General features: G+C 42.8%; 2 protein-coding genes across 2 annotated transcripts; both read right to left on the reverse strand.

The window, feature by feature from the left end:
• Positions 1–20: 20 nt before the first annotated feature.
• LOC6614585 (ATP-sensitive inward rectifier potassium channel 15) lies at positions 21–2,748 on the reverse strand. The gene is made up of 5 exons (XM_002038977.2): positions 2,302–2,748; positions 1,851–2,049; positions 1,088–1,483; positions 905–1,011; positions 21–530 (listed from the first exon to the last, which is right to left on the reverse strand). The coding sequence occupies exons 1-5, from the start codon at positions 2,529–2,531 to the stop codon at positions 134–136; spliced, it is 1,329 nt and encodes a 442-aa protein (XP_002039013.1). The 5' UTR covers positions 2,532–2,748; the 3' UTR covers positions 21–133.
• A 741-nt stretch (positions 2,749–3,489) lies between these two features.
• Positions 3,490–21,138, reverse strand: LOC6614586 (protein bowel). Its single transcript, XM_002038978.2, has 2 exons — positions 19,547–21,138; positions 3,490–5,707 (listed from the first exon to the last, which is right to left on the reverse strand). Exon 2 carries the CDS (start codon positions 5,497–5,499, stop codon positions 3,886–3,888), a length of 1,614 nt encoding a protein of 537 aa, XP_002039014.2. The 5' UTR covers positions 5,500–5,707; positions 19,547–21,138; the 3' UTR covers positions 3,490–3,885.
• Positions 21,139–22,452: the final 1,314 nt, after the last annotated feature.

Here is a 22,452-nt window from a genome sequence, read left to right on the forward strand (position 1 = left end):
TAGATAATATTTTACAAATGTTTTAGAATATTTACCGCGGTCTATAAAATGTTTTTAAATTCGTTATTAATAAAGTGCCGCCAAAAGTGTAATGCGATAAGAAAGCTTCTTAAAATGTATTTTATAAAAAACTTCACTTTCTGTATTCCAGCTTTAAGTGATCATTTTTTGGACTAACGATGGGCATGTCCACCGATATGGTCCTGTTGAATTTCTCGTAGTCGACAATGTAGCGCTCGTTTTGAGCGTCGTAATGAATGATATTGACGAACCGCTGGCCCCAGAAAATCTCCCTTGGCAGATAGGACGTCTTGGCCTCCGTCATCTGCGCCGTGGCAGGCGAAGTGCCCACAATGGACACATACAACTCGAATTGGGCAGCATTGAAGAGTTTTGCTGTGGTGAACTGGGACAACGGACTGGTCTCATCAATGACATGGCACACCACATCGGGCCAGAGAATAATCTGCTCCCCATTCCCCTCCAGCTTCAGTTCCACGTGACTTTTAATAGTCTCACCCTCGCGCGTGCTGTCAGCGAAATAGATAAGATGGGGGTTCGTATTAGTTGCTTGTTTTATCCAGCAGCAAGTACTATCTAAATGAAAGGTCAGTTAATTTAGGATTTTCCTTATGACTGTGTCAATGTCAATATTTAAGGATTCTTTTTTTTTTTTTTTTTTAAGGGAACTAATTCTATTTATTAAGGTTTCAATAGGAATCGTTCAGTAATTCAAGTGTGATTAGAGTGGTTCTATAGAATTTTTAAATTTATTATTTAAATATTAACTTCCAATTCCTTATTATTATATATTATTATTATACTTATTATATGATTATAATCAGATTATAGTCAGATTTTACTTAAGTATTGAGATTTTCCCGAAAATGCGACAGTGACTCACCGCTTGTCCACGATGATGTAGACTCGTATCTTGGACTCGATAGACTGCTGCTCGCGGGGATCGCAGACGCGGAATAGCAAACAAAGCCTGCCGTCGCGATAACAGATCTACGTGAGATAATCGCTAAAGGATGGATCCGAATGGATGGGTGTGCCCCTCGCCCAGTGGAGGTAGTTTACTTACCACCGCCTTATCGCTGAACTTCAGCTTGGTCAGCTGCTTCGCTGGCCGTGCGGTTTTGGCATAGATCACGCTCACCATACAGCCCTCGATTAGGGCCGCACTCACCATCTGCATGACGAACAGGAAGATCGTCTCCGGACACTCCTCGCTGGCGTACTTTTCGCCGAATCCGAGGGTCGTCTGTGTTTCCACAGAGTATATGATCATGGCCACCCAGCTGTGCACCCCGTAGATGCAGGGATCGACGCCCTCGCCCATTCGCTTGCCGCTTACCGGATCGAAGATAAAGTCACCGTGCGAGTAGGCCACCACGTAGCAGAGGGCGGCGAAGAGCAGCCAGCTGAGGAAGTAGCTGCCCAGGAACAGGGTCAGCATATACTTCCACTCCAGTTCCATCTGTGCGATTGGAAAGAAACGACCTTTATAGATTACCAATGAATGAAAATACTATCCATTTTAATAGCTTTACTGCATATTCCCCCCATTTTGGCAAGTGGATATGTGGTTGGTTAATACGTATTTATTAATATGTGTGAGTATTTTAGTCGGTCATGATCAAGCCATGTACTACAGACTATATGCTGAACGTGACGCGCTCGTTTTGGTTAGGATTAGACTTCGAAAGATGGGGACTCAGGTGCGGTGGCTCATTGGCCAGTTCATCGAGTCTGCGCTGAATACTTGGCGTTATGCTATACACATCCGATCGCAATTGATCGGCTCTGGGCGTTGACGTTTTCCTGTGGCCAAACCAGGATCTTACCAGCGTGGTGACCAGATCCCGCATGTAGCGCCATGACTTCTCCGGAATGCGCCGGAACACAACGTTCTCCTTGCCGTTCTTTTCCATCACGCGATTAAGACTGCGCCTCAGTCCATCGGAGGTGGAAGTCCGCGGTCCGGATCCCAAATCTGGAGTAAGCTCTATCGTACTGCCCGCCCAGTCGTGTGCGTAGGGGAAACTAAACGTGGGGTATATAGAAAATTTAGTTATTTAAAATAACTATTTCTATGAACTTGTAAGGTTATTATAATACCAGAAAAGTTCATAAAAAAGAAGGGGTTTTGTTTCATAAAACCTTAATTTAATACAATAACCCATTATAAAATTATTGTTCAGATTAAAGAAAATATTCAATTCACTCCTTCATCGTTTCCATAGTCATTATAAAAATTATCTGATTAGTAATTCCTTTTGCGTAAACTCAACTCACTTCTGCTCGCTGCGTGTTTCCAGGTGATCCCCGGCTGCTTTTGACCTTCTGCGCCGTACGAAGCCCGGACTTTCCGGATAGTAATCCGACGCATTGACCGTCTCCTTTTCGGATGAACGGAGCAGCGGCTTCTGCTCCAGTGGCTTGGGCTTCACCGGCATGGAGGTGGAGCGGTGCATGGGTAGGGAATCCGTGGCAGCAGCTCCCGGGGGAGATGCGTCCGATTGCATGACCGGGATTCAGCTATTGCCGCCTACGCAGACGCGGGATCACTGACGAGAGCGTGGCCTATAATTGTCGGAAATTTGGGGCAATTTCACTCGAACGCGTAGATCTGCGTTTTAATTTTAATTGAATTGAATTAGGCTGCAGTGGCCCACGGCTACGATTTATAGTGAGAGCGAGAGCTCAACTTGATTGCCTGACCGCTTGACACTGACTAAGTCCGCGTCCATACTATTTGCCCCTTGAAGATGTGCATTTGGATTTATTTATTATCTGGTTCGTGGGGCATATGACAGCGGTTGTCCGCCGCCCGCCGAGATTAGTGCCTCGAAATGTGCCCCAAGATCTAAAGTAAAAGTCGGACGCTATCAGTGTATTTATTTTGCGAACGATCAAATATTGTCCTAAGTCTGGCAAATATTTCACTTTTTATACGTCGAGAGGGCAGCACAATCTTTTGCATCTGCATCTCTCGACTGGAAGTAGATAGTGTTTGTTAAGATATATGCGGTTACGTTTGAATTTGGCGCCCACACAATCGATCGAGGCACTTGTGTAAGAACATTTTAAGGCCTGATAAGGAAACTATTATAATAGAATTTTAATAGAACTGCGACTTGAATTGTATTTAATATTCTTATTTTTGAACAAAGCTGAAAATAAGTGATAAAAGTCATGTTACCTAATTTCTCAAGCTAAAAATAAAATATTGGGCCTGATTAAAAAACAATATGCAATTCAATCCTTTGGCAAAGTTTAAAGATTTGAATAGCTCAGATCACAACCAGACTGGTTGGGTTCCAGGCTAAATATATGTATGTCAAAATCTTCGTAAAATCGATGTATAATACATACAAAATACAGAATGTCAAATTTGAAATTCGTTTTTTCAGTGAACATTTCATTTTTATTTTTATTACATTTTTTTTTCCTTAAACCCAACCCAGTTAAGAATTCAGTTTATTTTAATTTCAAAAAATTGTAACTTTTTATTCAAACAGTGGGCGCGTTGTTTTGTTTGTCATTACTTTTCATACACTTTTCGTCATGTCACGCTCGTATATGTACAAAAGAATACCAATGCTTAGGACGAATCTAATAATAGTTATGCACATACGTTCGTATTTATTTATATTAAAATATCTGCCAATTCTCGATTTGTACAATTCGATTTACACGTATTTGTAGAACATATAGGGGTTTAGGGATACATGTATACATATATTTACAGCTAGATATTAGAAATAGTTTTAGGGATCTGCTCCTCAGCTAAGTGTTAGACATAGTTTAGAAACTTCTTCGCCTCCATCCGGCTCCTCTTCTATAGGAAATTTGTTTGCTGAAATTCATTTTACGTAGTTAGGGTTCCTCTTCCTTGATGGATGTTGTTTGGGGCGTCGTCATCGCGCTGTCTGCGGTAGTGGTGGGGAAGAGCTTGGAGGTGAGGGTCCTCTTGAGCTCCATGATCGGCTGCGAGTCCTCCTCCTCCTGGTCTCTGCTGGACGATGGTGCTGCCGTGTCAGCCGCCGATGCTGCTGGCGCATGGTCCACCTCCTCCTGTGAGGATGTGGGCGTGTCCCGCGACGAGGAGCACGAACTGGACGCCGATGTTGCGGTTGACTGGTGCTGTTGCTGCTGCTGTTGGTCGTGCTGCTGCTGCTGCTGCTGCGTGACCTTGCCCATGAAGCTGCGTATCTCCTCGAAATAGGATTCTTCAGTGGGATTCTCGCAGAATCTGCGTATGCAGTGCATCCTTTCGCTCACGCCCGACAGGGCGCTCAAGGACACCGCATCCGACTCGTGCTTCTTGAGGTGCCTGTCCAGATTCGTCTGTTGGCCAAAGCATCGCTCGCATATCTCACACTTGAAGGGTCGCTCCTTGTTGTGGATATTCCGCACATGGCGCTGCAGATTCGAGGATATGCTAAAGGAACGTTCGCAGTATTTGCACTTGTAGGGCTGCTCGCCCGTGTGCGTTCGCAGATGCCGCGTCAGGTTCGCCGATCTCGGAAAGACTTTTCCGCAAAACTTGCAGGTATAGCGATCCTTGTTGCGTTGTGGCAAGTTGGGCGTAGCATTGCCCCCGGTGGCAGCTGTTCTGGCCTTGTTTTTCCGCCGCGTCTGATAGTCCTGCAGTTGCGGATGCGGCAGGACCGGCGACAACTTCGGGTTCGGATGAGGCAGCTCCAGTTGCAATTGCTCTGTGGGCGGTGGCCAGGTGAGCTCGCATTTCTTGAGCGGATGCCGGAACGGGAAATCGGCGCCCGTCGGACTACTTGAGGCCGCTGGACTGGTCACCTTGCCCGGCAAAACCCCAGCGAACACATTGCGATACTGCAAGGGCAAGTTCTTGGTCATGGCTTCTAGGAGTGTGGGATGTACGGCGGGTATCGAACATTGCGCTGGTGTTAAGGGCGGTGCGTTGGGTGGTCCACCGCCGCTTCCTCCAACTCCTCCACCACCGCCACCTGCACCACCCTCTCTCAAGGCCCTCAGCATTTTGCGGCTCATATCAAAGCCCAGGTCAGCCAGCGATGCTGCGATATGGTTGTTGTTCAGCTCCTTCTCCTTTTGCTGAGCCACCGCCAGTTCACTGGCGAACATGATGAGGTTGCTGTTCTCATCCTCCATGGGTCCTTGATCCACCAGGTCCGTCTTCCGCTTGTGTGCCAAACGCAGATCCAACGGCTGATCGAAACTGCTTCTCCGCTTGCCCTTGGCATGGTGATTTAAGGTCTGGTGTTGCTGGTGGGAGTGTTGGTGCTGCAGCCGCCCAGTTGTCGTTGCCGACGTCGTCGTCGGCGACGTTGATGACGAGGATGTTGCCGCCACCGCCGCTGAGGAGGCCAGATCATAAGGTACGTGTGATATATACGATGTGGGTATTAATCCTAAGGCAGGGTATACGCAGCCCTGTTTCGGGCTAGGAAGCATCTTTCTTGGTGAGTGGTCTTTCTCTCTCATAACTCTCATAAGTCGCGAACGGGCGGTAACCGAGTTTTTCCTCCGTTTTCCTGCGTTATCCCCTTGATTTCGATTGTTTGATTGATTGATTGGTGGACTTGTAGGTTATAGGTTTTAGGTTTGGTGCTTGCTTTCTCAACTTTCAATGCGTCTGGTGCCAAGGATACTCAGAATGATTCTGTTTCAGAATTGCCTTCGACTTACAGTGATTATGTACCTGAAAGGAAAAGCAAAGCTTGGTTGATTAATAAGAGTATAAGACTATTTTAAACACAAATCATATCATTGTGGATGGCACTCTACTTAGTGACGAAGCGCACCACGAGAGTGTGTGACCTTTCAATCGAAAGGTAGCGCTAAAATTATATCATTCGGTACAAATTGGTTAAATTTCAGTTAGTGTGATGATTCATGGTTCGTCATGGTTCGAATTTCAAAACTTTTGTTAAAGGTGCAATCTAAAAAGTTGGATATTAAGATATAACTGGATATATATCAAGATATACTGTGGCCTATACCTATAACTTTTCATTAGACCTAACAAATTCATTCAAAAGCTTTGTTTACTTGGACCCAAAAGAAGGCAAGTGCTTACACCCATTGCCGAAATTAAAATCCAATTCTAGACTAATAAACCCAGTTCCCTGGTGCGTCACAGAGTTCGACTTTTCGCAGCTGTGTAGATCGGACTATATGTTCTTTACTATCATTATGTTTAAGGTAATTCCATGTACGTCATTAAGCGGCCTGGCGACACACCAACCCATCTAATAATAGTGCAGTGTCGACTGTTCGGCAACCCAAAGAACATCATTTTGGACCATTTTCTGGTTATTTTCTTCTCTTCTCATTTTAATGGATTCTTTTGCCGCAATGCCAAAAAAGTTCGAAAAGGAAGGGGGCCGCCGAAATGTTTAAACAATTGTTCTATTGTCTGTTGTTTTAGGGTGGAAAAATACTTGAAAACTGACAAGAAAAAGAAGTCATGAAAATTAACAAAAACCTTAACGGTATCTAGAGTGACGATTATGTAAGACAAACAGACGGGCAGACAAACATCTAAGCACACACCTCCAAGGGGGTGGTGGGGGCAGCCCATGGGTAGGAAGTGGGGTACAGTGGCACCTCGTGTGGAGGTCGTCCAACATCGCCTGAAGGTGCGTGCGAGTCAGCGGAAAATGCGTGGGCTTTCAAGAAGGAGGGTGGGTTACACTGCGCGAAAACAAGGACTAAGTGTGAAGATTTTGAAAGTGCAGAAAATCATATTATTAACACAATAAGCAATCAAATCATTTAAGAGCTATAGCTTTATAAAATTAAAATAAGCTTAGTGTAAAGTAAATCCTAGTTATATATTTTTCCTTGTATTTATGTTTAGTACGCATTTTTGTGCTGTGCATAAGCTGAAGCTCGACTCTGGGCAGATGGCACGCCAAGAATAGACCTTAAAGAGATCCCCAACTCCACGGCTCATCATGTGAACCGAGCTCAACGGCAACAGCAACGGCAAGTAAAGTTGCATATTTGCAAACTGCATCAGCAACAGCGACTGCAGCAACTGCAACAACTGCTGCAACAGCAACAACTTTAACAGACAACTTGCATTCAGGTGGGCGCGTTGATCTATGGAGCTCTGTTCTCCTATCTAGAACAGAATTTTTCATGAGACATTTTCGTGGGTTGCTGCTGTCGTCGCTGATGTGGCTGTTGTTTTTGTTGCAACTCGTTGTTGTTGTTGCAGCATTTAGCGATCGTCTGGCGACAACAAATTGCGTTTTGTTGTTGTTGCTGACTGGCCGGCTGGTTGGCCGTGTTGCCAAAAAGTTAATTAGCCGCATTTGCTGCCTTTGATTTGTTGTCTGCGGTGTTATGGAGTCGAAAATGATTGTTGCAGAATTGTAATTAGAGCTTGAGAACGCGTGGAAAGATTGCAGCGTTCATAAATGCAACGATCAGGTGTTTTTTATGAATCGTTTAAGATTTCGGAAGATAAAATTATAAGTAAGTTAATTGGAATTTCAAGAGTCTGGAAATTATTTACTTAGTGAGGCCCACAAACTAAGCTTTACTTTGCTAATCTAATCGGTTATCAAATATTTGAAATTGGTTGGCATTATCAACATATTTTTCTTCTATTTGCTTAGCTGGTAAAGAAATTGTCGGTTTATAGTCGAGCCGAAACGAGTTCGAGCCAATTGAAGATGGCAAAATATGAAAGTTAGTATCGTCTTAAATGAATTACAGGGTAATAAACAAATTGGTCTTGTATGCAATACTTTTGTAGGTTGTAGCATTATACTTTCATATCTTTTATGGCTAAGGATCAAGATATATTTAACTTATTAAGTTGGGAACAGTATTTGTTCGCTGTAGCGAACAAGATTCTTCATAATGAATGAATCTCAACCTGACCGCGACAATTAAGCCCGTGTTGCACCTGAAGCGTCAACACCTTTCATGTGACTTTGACAAATCCCAAGCCGCTCTCCATTGCCCAAAAGCCGCGATGTGTTTTATAATTTGTTGCAAACGTGCCAAAGCGGTTGACAATTATATCCGACTCCTCAGCTGGACGCCACTGCATCATCATCAGCGACGCGATCATCGCAGCGATGGTCACCTTTAAGCGGATGCCTGCGAAAGCCGGGAAGAAAATAATAAAATAACAAAAAAAAGAAACCAATTAAAGAGTAACAGAGTTTTAGCGGAGCGACAGTGGACGACAACAACGGGAGCAATGAAGCAAACAGTTCAAGAAACGGACGGTGAAGGTACGGATACAGATTCAGATACACAGGTACGTGCGGCTGCAGATGCACAGCGAAAAAGCCACAGATACAGATACGAATGCGAGTACCAACCGAATCCCGCAAGCGGCGTCGCATGTTGCAAAGAAAAGTGAAATCAAAGTTGTAAAACCGCGAAAAACGCAGTCAGGCAGACAGGCGATGGCGATGGCGACGATGGAAAACGGCGCTCCAGATTGGCAAAAATGTCCAGCGGAGGAGATGTTGTTGTCGTTGACAATGTTGCTGGTACGGGATTGCAGTTGCAACTGCAACTGCACTGAGGAAATAGCCCAGCGCCACCATTACTGTGGTCAAAAATGTTAAAGTGTTATTTGTAACCACCTTGTTCTTATTTTATGATAACAGCTAGATACCAAATATAAAAAAATACTATACAAAATATAAAAGAAATACAATCCTGCTCAATAAAAATTCAAATCATAGGTATTTGTGGCACAAGAAAGGACTTATTTAAGCTGAAGCTGAAGGGTTTGCATAGTGCATTAATATTTTAAAATTTATAAAGCGATTTAGATGTTTTTGTTGGATTTAATACATGGATTTTTCTTCAGTGCTGTACTGCAATTGAAGCATAGTTATAGAGCGAATCGTACGAGTAGCCCCAAATTAACTTTGTCAAATTTCAGACGAACCCCCGTCATCAGCAGCGGCATGGTGATTATTAAATGCTGGCCTGGCCGCATAATTATCGTGCTAATCATGACAATCAGTCGACGCAGTCGCGCTTCAGCAGCGGCAATAGCAAGAGCCAAAAGCATAATCAAGCGCAACAAAACCACAACCAGGGCCCAGACTGCGACTTGGCTAAAAGGAAAACCGAGCCAAAGCCGGCGACACAATGAAAAACGAGAGTAAAATCTCCAAAGCAAGCCGCTCACTGAAATGGAAAATTAAACCTCGTTACATCAGTCCAAGCAGCAGCAACATCGCAGCATCAGCAACAACTGCACACAGCAACTTGCAACTGGCAGTGGCGACAACAACAAATATTCGCTGCCAGGATAGCGGCTCACACACACTCATGCACACTCTCTAACGAGGCAATGGCAACCTGATACCAAAAGCGTCACAACAAACACAACATGCAACGACAAACAAACAAACAAACAAACAAGCAAGCAAACAAACAGAGAAGCAAAAAGACAGAGACACGCACGAGCAACAAAGCCAATGCGAAAAATGCCTCAGATAGAAGAGATTAATACGCGAGATCATTCACAAGATCATCGCAGGCATTTATTGGTTGAGTAGATATTTTACCAATCCGAAGAATATCGAAAAATGCAGATATGCGAGCGGCAGCATCAGCAAGTTAAGATAAGCCTGCGATTTAATAAGTCACTGATATCTTAATGGATTGCATTTCGTACGTTAACACTCAATGCGCAAATACAAGTTTTCCTTTAAAGTGATGACAAGATATAATTACCTATGACCACCCTTGTGTATGTTAGTTTATGCTTAATGCAAACTGAATTGTTGAAACTTCTAAATTGTATTCCCCAAGATAACTGGGCCAAATTTGATGATTCTTGCACCTGCTGGTCGTAAAATCCCCAGCAAGATCTGCTCTCTAACCCGGGCATACGTAAGTAATGGCCTGTCAGGAACAGGGGTCCTCAAACCGAAAGCCCCAAGATGCCCAAGTTGCTGTGGCGAACTGTGCAACTCATCAACGAGAGCAACTTCTGCAGCAGCAACATGCAGCAGCAGCCGCAGATGTTGCATTAGCTGCCATGGATGCGTTTTTGGGGAGTCAGCCGATGATGACGATGGCGATAATGATGATGACGCTGTGGCTGGAGCTGGAGCTGGAGCTGGGACTCTAGTGCCATCTGAACCACTTTTTCCCCGCTGGACACAACAAGTGCAGCAGCAGCAGCAGCAGCGACAGTTGCAACAGAGAGCAAACACATCTCCAAATCACGTTGTGCTGTAGTCGCCGCCGTCCATCGTCGTCGTTACATATCTGGTTGTCTAGATTGGCTGCAACTCGTCGTCAGGTGAAATAAAAAGTGAGAGTGACATCGGAAATTGTTTCAATTTTCCAAACGAAGCCAACAAACTAGCAGCTAGCTAAAAGTTGCCGCAATTGCAATTGCCATCGTCATCGGATAGGCAACTTGAGCAGCCAGCCAGCCAGCCAGCCGGTCGGTTGGTCGGTCGTTGGTCCGTCCGCCAAATGAATGAATGTCGAAAAGTGTATCGAAAAGCATTTTTCTACGTATGCCAGCCAGCCAGCAAGTGCTTTCCCAATGCTCCAAAAAATCGAGGGAAAAATGAAGAGGAAAACTAAAATAAAAAAAAAATAAAAACAAAAATTAAAACACAGACCAGTTGGCTGCCTCGCCGCTGGCTGACTGCATCCTGTTGTTTGTTATAGTTTGCGATGTTTTATTTCTTACTTTATCTTTATATAACTAGCACACATGCAGACGACCAACCAGTTAACTCAGCTCTGGCTAAATGCTCAGCCTAAATAATTGAGATTTTCTTCCCCCCGCCGCCTTATTCCCCCTCATTTGCTCTTTTTTTTTTAGGTGCAAAAATAAGTTTAGCTTTGCCAGTCTTGGGCAATTTTATGTCCCTCTAAGCTGGAGCCTCTCTTTCGCACCGGATCATTTGTAAATGACGGACAAACGGACAACTGGACGTACGGACATACGGACAAACTGGAGCCCATAAATTTGTGTTTAGCGGGTCTTCGGATTTTACTTTTATTGCCAGCGAGCTGGGCAAATGTTTGGAATGCATGAAATACAGCTCAATTGAATTTCGGAGGTGCCAGTTTAGAGCCCAGAGATAATCAATGGCCGCACTTTGTAATTATCGGTGGACGGGATTGATTTATAGCGATTTGCCTGGTTTAAATATTTGCCAGAGCCAAAGGCTCAGCCATTCGGCGGATTCGTGTGCGATAAAGCTTATATTCAACTATAGCGAGGAGATAAAAGTCAATACTTTCAAAAGTGCAATAATTGTTTTCGGGATTTCCACTCCTGTGTGTTTGCTTAGAGCACTTTTCAAGTGAACATTTTATTGTAAAAGGAGTAAAACAAAATTTAAGTATGTATGATGTTAGACGAGATGGAGCATAAATTTGATACAGTAGTTGTAGTCCATCGAGAGCTGTATTTGCGAGTGGTGGTTTAAATTTTTAAGGATCCTACACACTTGGACATAAAATAAAGTTTGCAGAAATGTATTGCCGATAGCTGAGCCACTAAGAAATGGAACAATTTGAAAGTACTCTTTTTAATGGTAATGGCAATGGCAGCGCGTTAAGTTGGCAGTGTGCCATTTGCTTCACAGGGAATGTAAACGGGACCGCCCTGAATGGAACTAATGAAGGCTCCTAACTATTAACTAATTGAAAGGCAACAGAGAGCATGAAAACGAGCCAAATGTGCATCCAGATGGCCAGATGTGCATCCGTATATCAGACAGCCGACGCGACATCCACCCACCGAAACAGAAATAGCCGAACGAACATCCAGCTAACTGGCCGAGCCAAAAAGAGTGAATGGCGAAATTTTTGAAAGTGCCCATATGACCAGGCTAACGGCTAACGGCAAACGGACACCGGACCCAAAAACACACAAAATAAAGCACAGTACAAACACTCATCCAGGCAAGGTATTCAAATACTTAATTGAAAAAGCAGCCGCGAAATAATGCCACATTTCACGATTCCATAGCGCAAAGCGAAGCGGAGTGGAGCAGTTCACAAATCAGGCAAAATAAAATTAAATAGGATTGGGAGCGGGGGGAATAAACTGCTCCATTTGATTGCCTAAACGTTTTCAACAGCTCAGCATTTTTGATGCAATTAATTAGATTTTTATTTCTTCATTCCAGCCAGCTGGTAAAGTGCCAGTGTGGGCACACACATACACTCACATATCGATGGGAGCAGTTTGATTTCGATTTATTACCACACACTCGAAGCGGGCCAAATGATACAATTATTTATAAAGCCACATTTGCAGACACATCCAAGCCAGTCAAGCTTGTTCTAGTTGAAAGCGATAGCCAAACTGCAACTCCTCCTTGGCCAGTTTTCTGCTAACTGTTGGCTTTTCGTTTGTCATATAAGCTCCATTAAACCATCGAAATAGAAGCAGCAGCCCAGGGGCCGAAGAAAGAAGCAAAAATACAAATAGAAAAAGAAAAAAAAATTTAAAAGAAACCATATCAACATTCACATCATAAGTAAACCAGTTTGCACCTGAGAGAGGAAGAAGAAAGTTGTCTTGGCCATTTTTGTGTGTTTGCACTGCGCTGCCCCAAGACTCTGTTTTTTTTTTATAACTCTATATATATATTGCAATTTATACCTATATATACTATCTGCCGGACTCGGAGGAGCCTGCGATCTAGCGGGCGTTGGAACAATGGAGCTGGGGCCAAAAAAAGGAAACCTAACTGTAACATGGCAGGCTACGAGCTCCTTTTTTTGGCCATAAGCATGAAATATTGCGCACATCCAAAGTGTCCACATGTCGCTGCGATCCGCGGCAGGCCTAATTATATTGCCGCCGATCCGATCCGATCCGCTCCGATCCGCTCCGATCCGAAGCGGTCCAAGTGGGGGCTTGAGCCGCAACCTATCATTGCCTGACACATGCTACCGTTCAAACACGTGCGCCGCGACACAAAACAACAAGAAGCACAAAACACCGAGCAAGCAACACCAAACAACAAACAAAGCAAAAGCAACAACAAAGCTGGCAACAGTCAACAACAACGACAACCAGTGGCAGGCGCAACAATAACAAAAGCAGTAGCCAGGCCAACAGAATGAGGGGGGTGGGAGGGATTCCACTAGGTGCAATGGTCGAAGATGGAATACACTAGGTGGGTGTACTTTACCCAAAAACTACAATCCTGTCCTGTTGTCTATGATGGTTTTCCCAATCTTAGGACACTGTACTCTTACGTAATTATCACTCTATGTGTTGTTGCTTTGGCTATTCCCTATTTAAGTTTTCCACATCGCTAACGACAATCTTCAACAGCAGCAATCGTAATCATTATCAAAGCATCTTAATATGCATGCGGGCATCCACTTCACTGCACTCTCTCCAAGGAAGTGTATCATCAGTAGCCACGGCAGCAACGGCCCCTCTAACAACAGTACCAATCAAAGAGCAAATACCGATCTGGCTCGGACTTAGGCGGCCTAAAGTGAAAGTGCTCCAATTGACGATGCAGCCAACGATGCTGGGGCTGAGACTGGACCCTGGCTTCATTTGCGGATGCGGCCAAGTGCCTTGACTCCTCCTCGATGAGCAGTCGCTGCACACTTGCTGACAAGTTGTTTGTGTCCACGCTGCACCCTCCTCTAAGCTGCGCCACCCAGCCGACTAACCACCCATCCATCCATCTCATCACCCAGCCTCTCTCCACTTCAGCACACGAAACAACTACACTTACAAACGACTTTTAGAATATCCCTAAATACGGTAATAAACATGATTTGACACATGATGACACTAGACTTAAGTGTGACCAGCCTTTAATATAATTCAAACACTTTTTAGTGTGTGTTGACTTATCTTGACTTCGTTGTATTTTCTCAGTGCATCGCACACTGCGGAATAATTGCCATGACTGAAAGCTTCAAGTGCGCCGCTATTAGCTCGCTGGCAATCACAATTGACGGCTCCAGTGTTGGTCAATTGCCTGAAGACCTGGGCCTCGAGGTTTCTGCTAGTGAACAAAATGGTATTTCCTTCCGGTCAACACAAAAAGGAAAACAAACCCGAACGAACAGCTATTGTTTAATTGGTGAGCGTGAGTGTTGAAGTGCAAGATGCAAAAAAGCTAGTTATCATTCACAAAATTGCATGCATTAGGGCGCATTAAGTTATAATGGCTGAAGAGGCTTGTGATTGGATATTAAGTGATTTAGCTTGCCACATGGCAGAACACTCCCATTAGCATATCATTTTATTCAATAGAGGGGATTTGCTGGAATTTGCATGCGATAACTAAGATATTTCCACGAGATGTTAACGAGTTATCAAGATCAAGAGAGGTTATTGGATATGAAGATTGATAAACGAGAAAAAAGTTGTATAACGGCTAAGCAACATGCTGTTACAAATTTTAACTATGCATATAAGCAATTTTGTAGCAGTTCTTGAAATATTTGAAACTGCTGCAGATTCCTATTAATTATCCAATCTTACATATTTTATTACCGCTGCCTGTTAAAATTCCGAAGCCATTTTTTGTTCAACCCCAAACCGGAAACCACACATCTCCAGTAAACCAGCAACGGAATCGTTTAAAATTTGCTCAAGTTATAGGCAAGGGCGAGCTGGCAAATCAGGCCTTAATTCATTCCGCCAACTCATCATCTGCCAAAAACTCCCTTTGGCACATGTTGGAACCACCAGCTTACGACCGCAAACGAGGCACTTCCATGTCAACCCACAATTCAGATCGTGCCACACTCCAAAAGAAACAAAAAAAAAAGAAAAAAACTGAAACCAAACCACGCGAATTCTTCCGAAATTGCCCACAAACTAGCCCACTTAGGATCCGACAATGGAACCACATCCATGCCTCCTATGCCAATATCTAGAGCGTAAGTCGCCGTCATCAAAGGCGAAGTTCACAAAGTCGAGAAGTTAGGAGCTGGCCAAATCCAAATCCATAGCCATATATCCATATAGTACACCTGCTGTCTGTGCGGAATGGGTTCCCATATATCATCGTCTGCTAAACAATATGCCAAAAGCTAAATGCGATACAATTATCAGAGGCCGAGATAGACGTTTTTTAATTTTTTTGCCATTTTTTTCAGCTCTTTTTGTCGTCTTGAAAAATGCGAATTTTCACACACATGCGATGGGCGGGGGGAGGGAATTTAAGATTCAATGCGATGTGATTACATATTATGTGCAGTTGTTGTTGTTGTTAGTGCTGCTGCCTTTGTCTGCCGAGTTTTATGGTCCAAGGTTAAATGCTTTGAAAATGAAGCTGAAAAGCAAGAAAAGAGCCAAGAAAGAAGGCAGAGACACACAAAAAAATGGTGACTTTTGTCTGGGACTTTTGAGATGTGTTTTTTCCTATTTTTTTCGATGGCGGCGGGGTGGTTCATTTGATTTGCAGTGAATATTAAAGCAATTTGTGGGATTATTTCCTATTGTAATCAACGCGACGCTCCGGTTGTGTTTACTCATCTCATCAGCCGAACAACGTCTCCAAAGTTGTGGTTATTTCGGTCTGAAGCACATTTTTGTAGTTTTCTTTTCGCTTTCGGCTGTTGGTCAACTCATTTTCAAGTACAAGTTACGCTTCTCCGAAATCAATGCACTTTTGCCCTTAGGCTTGAATTTCTCGACACTGATGCGAGGGGCATGAAAATTGGCCCCATTAAAAAGTTACATTTCTATGAAAATATTTCAATTTCGATTTCAATTTCGATTACGATTAACTACCTATTTCTTGGCATCAGAATTGGCTCCAGAAATCTCTGCCCCTTTACACCTTTTTCATTACCAACACACACACAAGCACACGCACACTCGTTCACAATTAATTAAAGCTCTCATTGCATTCAAGGTTATCTTTGGAAGCGCTATGTTGTTCACTTGGTTAATTTACAGCTTTAAATTAGTGTAGTTTACTTTCAAAACACTTTACTTTTGCTTTCAAAATATGCGTTGCTGTTGCTGCAAATGGGTGGGGTAATCATTAAGTTGTTTAAGTAGATTTTCTGCGCTGTTAAGGTTTGATCTCGACAAAACGCTCTCTACCTACCAACTCACCTAGCTACTATACTCGTATACTTGGCTATATGGCTATAAACGGGGTCTAGAGAAAGAGAATTAGCGCCGCCGAGTTGCAGAAGCCAGATGAGATGGTTGCTCGATAGGATCGATGATTGGCAACTGGGCTCCATCGAAAGGTGTGGCCAGGGCATTGTGATTGATCTCGAACACATTTAGAATGTGATTTAAATTGATGATCTGATCTCATCGGTGGCTCTTGCGCTTTTGCTGTTGTGAGATTTGTGGTAGGGGTCGCCTAATCATAGGAGTCGCGTGGAGAATGGAAGTGTTGATCAAGAAGTAAGGTATTTGCAGCTAAATTATATATGAGTCTGTTTTATGTGGAATAAGGATATTAGGATATTTCTTAGTTACATGAAGATGTTTATGCAAATTACAGTTTCTGAAGCCTAAAAAGATTGGACAACCTTCATATAGATTCAATCGTATTTTTAGAATTTACTTGCTTTTGATTGTGGAAATTATACACTTTATTTTCATCGTGGATATTAACAATTTGATGAGCTTATTTCTAAACTTTGCTCGAGCTAATCATTTTCTCGACCTTTCTCTGTTCCCACCAGCTGCCTTTTAGACCAGGCCAAACTCGATAGTTCACTATCTCCCCGTGCGCATATATTATAAGTACTAATAGCATATCTGGAGCTATTTAGCATTCGGCGCTTGTGTTTGTTTTTATTTTTGCCGAGGCGATCCATTTAAGCTGCGGCCGACTGTCGCTCCAATTAAAATACAACTCATCTCCTGGGCCGCATTTGCAAATTGTTGCATTGCAAATTGCGCCTTACATAAGTCAGGGCGAGGCATCTATGTAAAACTCTGTTATTGAGTTGTCTACGGTCTTGGATTTGGTGCAAGTCTATTGCTGCACCGAAAGAAATGTGTATCCTAGATTATTAAAAAAAGATAACACTGCTTATTACCCATTTAGTTAATTTAAAGTGTTATATCGATAGGAGCATTTAATGCAATCAACTAATTTATTTGAAATTTGGAAAGTTTTGTTGCCAAAAGTAAATAACAACATTTTGTGGCAATTAATTTTGCTTAGTGTGCTCCCAGCTCTATGGCTCCTTTTGCCCGATTTTCCTAGGCTTTTCATTTAATCGATTTGCGTATTTCGGGCAGCAGTAATGGCTCCACAAACTTTCATTGTCCCCGCCGCTTTTTCCCCGATTTGAATGTGGATTAAGTGTATTCCGAGCCAAGACTTTGTATAGCCTAGAGTGATTTGCTTTTCAGATTGCGCCGCTCTGCGGTTATCGAAGTCACCGTCACCATCATCATCATCACCGTCGTCATCGAAAAGCCAACGAAAATAGAGTTTAAATTGAAAAATACACGTAAATATAGATAGATAGAGAGAGAGGGCCTGAGCTGGCCAGAAAGAGAGGGCAACTGAAATCAGCGCACATTCCGTTCGCAGCCAGCAAAATGTGTAACGCAATCAAAGCCATCGCTTCCGGTTTAAGGCGCAATTAACTACCTTGGATTACGCTCTTGCCAGTGGGCAACCAGCTCCTCCTCCCCTGCGATTCCCACTGCATTTGGCGGTGGAAGCTTTGTAGTGCCCGTTCGGACTGGGGACCCGACTTTGCTATATTTAGCGTCATGGCCATCATTTCGCAGATTATCTCTGAAACATTTCATTTAATTTCACTCGATTTACTTCCTTTCGGGCCAACTCGCACTTTAATTGGCATTTTAATGCCGTAAACAAATTATTCACTGCCCCCGAACGATCAAGTGTCATAATTTCTTTTCGCCACCTCAGTGAAATGGGCTGTGTGTGAATTTGTGCGAAAGTTTTTCATGGTCCCTAACAATGCTTGGTTTATTGCAATTTTGTTGCTATGATATTTTCCAGCCAGCTCATAATAGTTCGAGTATTAGCTACAAATTTGAAGACTATAATAGAAGAAACGTCAGCCCAATTAGTAGTTTTAACATTTTAGATACATAATTTACTAACCTAGTGTTTCAAATTAAACGTGCTAAGTGAGTTATACTTCCTTAAGTCCCATGAACATCTTATTTAAAATATTACTTATGGGAAGTAGATGAATGTATCTCTTCACACAATCTAAATTGGACCTCGCCTTTTGAGAACTTCATTGAACTGTCCGCAGACCATCGATTCGTCACTTCTTCGCTTTACTTCGTGTTCCTCGCCTAATGATCTAATGGTCTAATAGTTTATTTCATTACTGGGGCTCTGGAACAGGGACTGGCTTCTATCAACCTGTCTGGCTTTTTGGCCACTCACTAACCTCCAAACGTTTAATTAATGATCTGTTGTTTCTGTTTCGGGCGCTTCTTTTACGCCCATCTGCCACCGCACTCCCAAAACCAAAAACAAAAAGAAAAGGAAAAAATCTGTATCCAACCGACTGACCATCGACTTCTATTTAAAATTAAATTAACCTGCTTAATTTGCCCCCACCCCTCGTTACTCCTCCTCTGCGATGGACGCGCCCAAAACATTCACTCCAAAACGAGGGGCGAAAAAAAATCGAAAGGCGCTACTAATCGCCCCAATGCCTACGGATTCAATGTATCTGCATCTGGCGGATACATGCGGCCGATTTCCGTGCATTTAACGCATAAACGCTTTTTGGACACTTTTATTCCGTTCGGGGATTATCATTATCGCCGCTGCTACCCTTTCGCCCTTCACCATTTCGATTCGATTTTGATCGCTCAATTAGCGTAAAAGTAACATGTCAAACCTATTAATCACTTTCGAAAATAAAGCACAACACTCTTCTTGGGCTAAGGAAACAATCGAATTTATAGAAAATACATTCCATGCTCGCTCGGTGGGCCAATAGTGCGTGAATCTAGGCGTAGCCAAAAGGGAAAAATTATATAATTTATTTTTTCTTTTGATTGCCAAATTAAAAAGTGTGTCTGTGTCTGTGTGCGCGGACAACTCTATTTCGCTCGGCCCGTCTTTTTGGCCTGGCTAAATCTTAATGCCGCCCCACGAAATCGCTGCGTCATTACTCGAACTTCAATTTCATTCATTCATCAATTACAATACAAGAAAAATACAGTTTCGAGCGTTGGAAGCCTTGAATCTTTCGAATACGTGTCTGCGGATCGCGAGGCAGCCAGGTACAAAAACTAAAATTCATCTATCAACTTTTTGTTGGTGGTAAATGTTCCTCAGTTGACATTAAGTCTAATATTTGTTGATCCTGTGATGGTGCTTATTGTAATCAATTAAATTAAGCTGTAGTGGTTCATTAGACTTTTAAAATTCATTTAGTAAGCGTAAAAGGCAGGAAGGTTTCTTGAATATTGTGGTACTATGTCTGTTCATTTGGGATATTCTAAGGTATTTGTATATTGTTTTTTGCCCATCGGAAAAAGTATCTTTTGCTCAACCTCTTCAGATTCCTTTATCATATCACCATCTATGTATATCTTTCAACTTACATGCTTGATATTTCTGATCGCTTTGGTAGCATCGATTTGCCAGCCTCTTCTAGTTTATTGAGCAGCTTTGCTCTAATTGCACAACTCGTTGTCGTTGTTGTTGGTATAAAATCCGCACGGATATCCGTTGGCCGCTGGCAGGAAGAAATCACCATTTGAGCACCGTTTGGCTATTGCAGCGTATTTTTCTCTCGCGGCTTACGGATGTTGATAGCTCGACTGGCATTGGTTGCTATACAAATTTGATCTTCTGGTGGTTATAGTTGTTGCTTCAGCTGGTTTTTGTTGTTGTCGCAGTGGAGCGTAAGTCATCCTGTGATCGGGCCAAGATATAAGATATATTGGATATATCTAGCTTTGATATCCGATGGCGCGTGGGAATTTCAGTTTAGGCGGTATTTTTCAGATGGATTTAAGTTTGTATAGGATAGTCTTTAGGTAGTTTTTTTATAGCAGAAAATAGCTTTGTACAACTTTTAATAAATATTGTCTGGCTGTCAATATTCGTTTTATCAATCAAATGTAGTCAACGGTAAAAGATGTTGATCGAATGTATTTTATAAATTATTGTATTTAACACTTTTAGATTTATGGTAATTAGGAGCTTTAGTTGTACGTATATACGAGGGAAGTTGCCACTTTGAGATATAGGTATATTTTACTGATCTTTTTACACTTTTTACAATCACTCGCGTTGGCCAGTTCGGTCTGATTTATGATACAAGTTGCTTAGAATTACTTTTTATTATATGTATGTATATTTCTATTTAATTCGTTTTAATTGGCGAGCTGTTCTCCCCGGAGTTGACATCGATCCCCGGCCAAGCCGCTTCGATCCAATCTCACCGCACTTCCCAGTCGTTTCAGTTTCCTCTCGACGATCGCTCAGCCCGGGCTATAATCTTTTCAATTTTATAATTTCATTATGGATTGTCTGTTTAATGTCTGCCCATAATCATCAGCCTGTACACATGTCTCGGTGGCATTTGTTGTTGATTTCCGTGCAGCTCGGCTTGGATCACTTTTCATTTACGCGCTGTCACAATTTGCATTAATTGGATCTAAGCGAGTAGTTATCATTGATTTAGCACCGATCTCTGGTATATATAGGCCATAGATATGCATCGCTCTGTGTAAGTGTTTTAATATCACATCATCAAAGTACTGGGCGTAGTCCATAAAATTCCTAAGCAATTTGTGATTTTATTTGTGTGAGAAGCATAAATTGTACGTTTTATTCGAGATTTGCAGCAAAGTTGTATAGATTTATTGTCTATAGGAGGATTCGAGTTTGGAGATAGTTTCTTGTTGTTTTTGTCTAGGATGAAAGTTACACAGTTAGGAATTTGCATTTGCATATACTTTTAATTAACACATAACATATATTTTGTATTTAGGATGTATCCTTAAGCGATCCTATCTTCACTTCACTGTAAACGGTAGCGCTTCATTTTGAATGTTTTACCGTTATCACCGATCGCATGGCGTTACGTCTTACGACCGCTTTACGTAGTGGATCTCTTCTGCTCAGCGTTACGTGCTGCTGTTTTTCCGACAAAAGCGACAACACGACCAATAGCTTTGAGACCGTCTCACGGACTGATGATAGACCCAGTCGCAGTCGCAGCTTCAGTTTTCGATTTCCTAATAACGAAAAGCTAAGAAAAGAGCAGCAGCACAGCTCAGAAACATAACAGAAGGAAAAAACGCAAAATAGACGACGTCTTCGGCGAGTGTATGGGTGCTCTGAATGAATACACAACGATAAAAGACCGATCCCCGATCCCCCAGTGATGATTCCACTTCCACGCGAGACTCACAATCCACAGCGTCGGCAGCGACGCCAGCTGCACCAGCGACGCCAGCAGGGGCAGCGACCGAGGCAGAGGCCTAGGCAACGATGCAATAAATCGAAGCTAATACACTTCTTTCTTAATGTAGAGTGATCCAGCGAACGTGCTCACACCGATACACGAACACATACAAAGATGCTCTGGCCTAGACGAGTTTCGAACGGTAAATGAGGGGCCGCCAGCCGAGCGATCCGCGCAATGCATCCTGCCTGGTTTTACTCAATGAAAATTCCAAAAGCGCTAGACCTGCATCCAAAAACTGGGTGGAGATCTTCCGCCCCAGCGCCGAACAGAGAGCCGAGCTCAAGACCCGAACCCGAACCAAAGCCGATCTCGTGGCCGCTCCACTTGGGTTCCACAAACGCCGAGATACTGTATCTGAAAAGTGAGCGTGAAGCAGTCGCCGCTGGAAGCTCGAGCGGGCCACAAGCGGACAACATTCTAGTAACTTGGGAAGGGGAGGTGCACAGAAAGAAAAATAGATTACTCATGGGTTGAATGGGGCGAATTTTAGTTGTAGGATACACGGGAATGTATCTTTTGAATTCAATTTTAAGATGCATTCATTCAATTATAGAGATGCACCTTGCTTTTTAAAGCTTTAATTGAATCTACACGTTAGTATTTAATTATTTTACATAGCTGCTGGGATAATCACACTTAAAACTCTATTGTAAATTATTATAAACAATGATATACTCTTGTCAAAAATTATCGAAGTATGAAAGACAAAATGGTTATACCAAATGTGTAGAAGTCCGAATGAAGTCTTTTGTGGACTGATTTCTTTCTCCTTGTCAAGAAATATCTCATCGTTTCTCTGTGTGCACACTCTTTAGGGGAATGGGAAAGTTCAACGGGTTCTTTCACTGATCGCAGATTAACATACGGTCAGAGAAGGGTCTCTGGTCTTAACTTGTGTGTCCTACTTGGCACGAGACTGGAATCGGGCATTTTCAATGTCCATGTCCATGTTCAAGACCATGTCATGTGCCTTCTTCTTGGCCACTTCACACAGCTGCAACAGCAACAGCAGAAGCAGCAATTGCAACT

Source organism: Drosophila sechellia, chromosome 2L (genome assembly GCF_004382195.2).
Source record: "Drosophila sechellia strain sech25 chromosome 2L, ASM438219v1, whole genome shotgun sequence".
Taxonomy (NCBI): domain Eukaryota; kingdom Metazoa; phylum Arthropoda; class Insecta; order Diptera; family Drosophilidae; genus Drosophila; species Drosophila sechellia.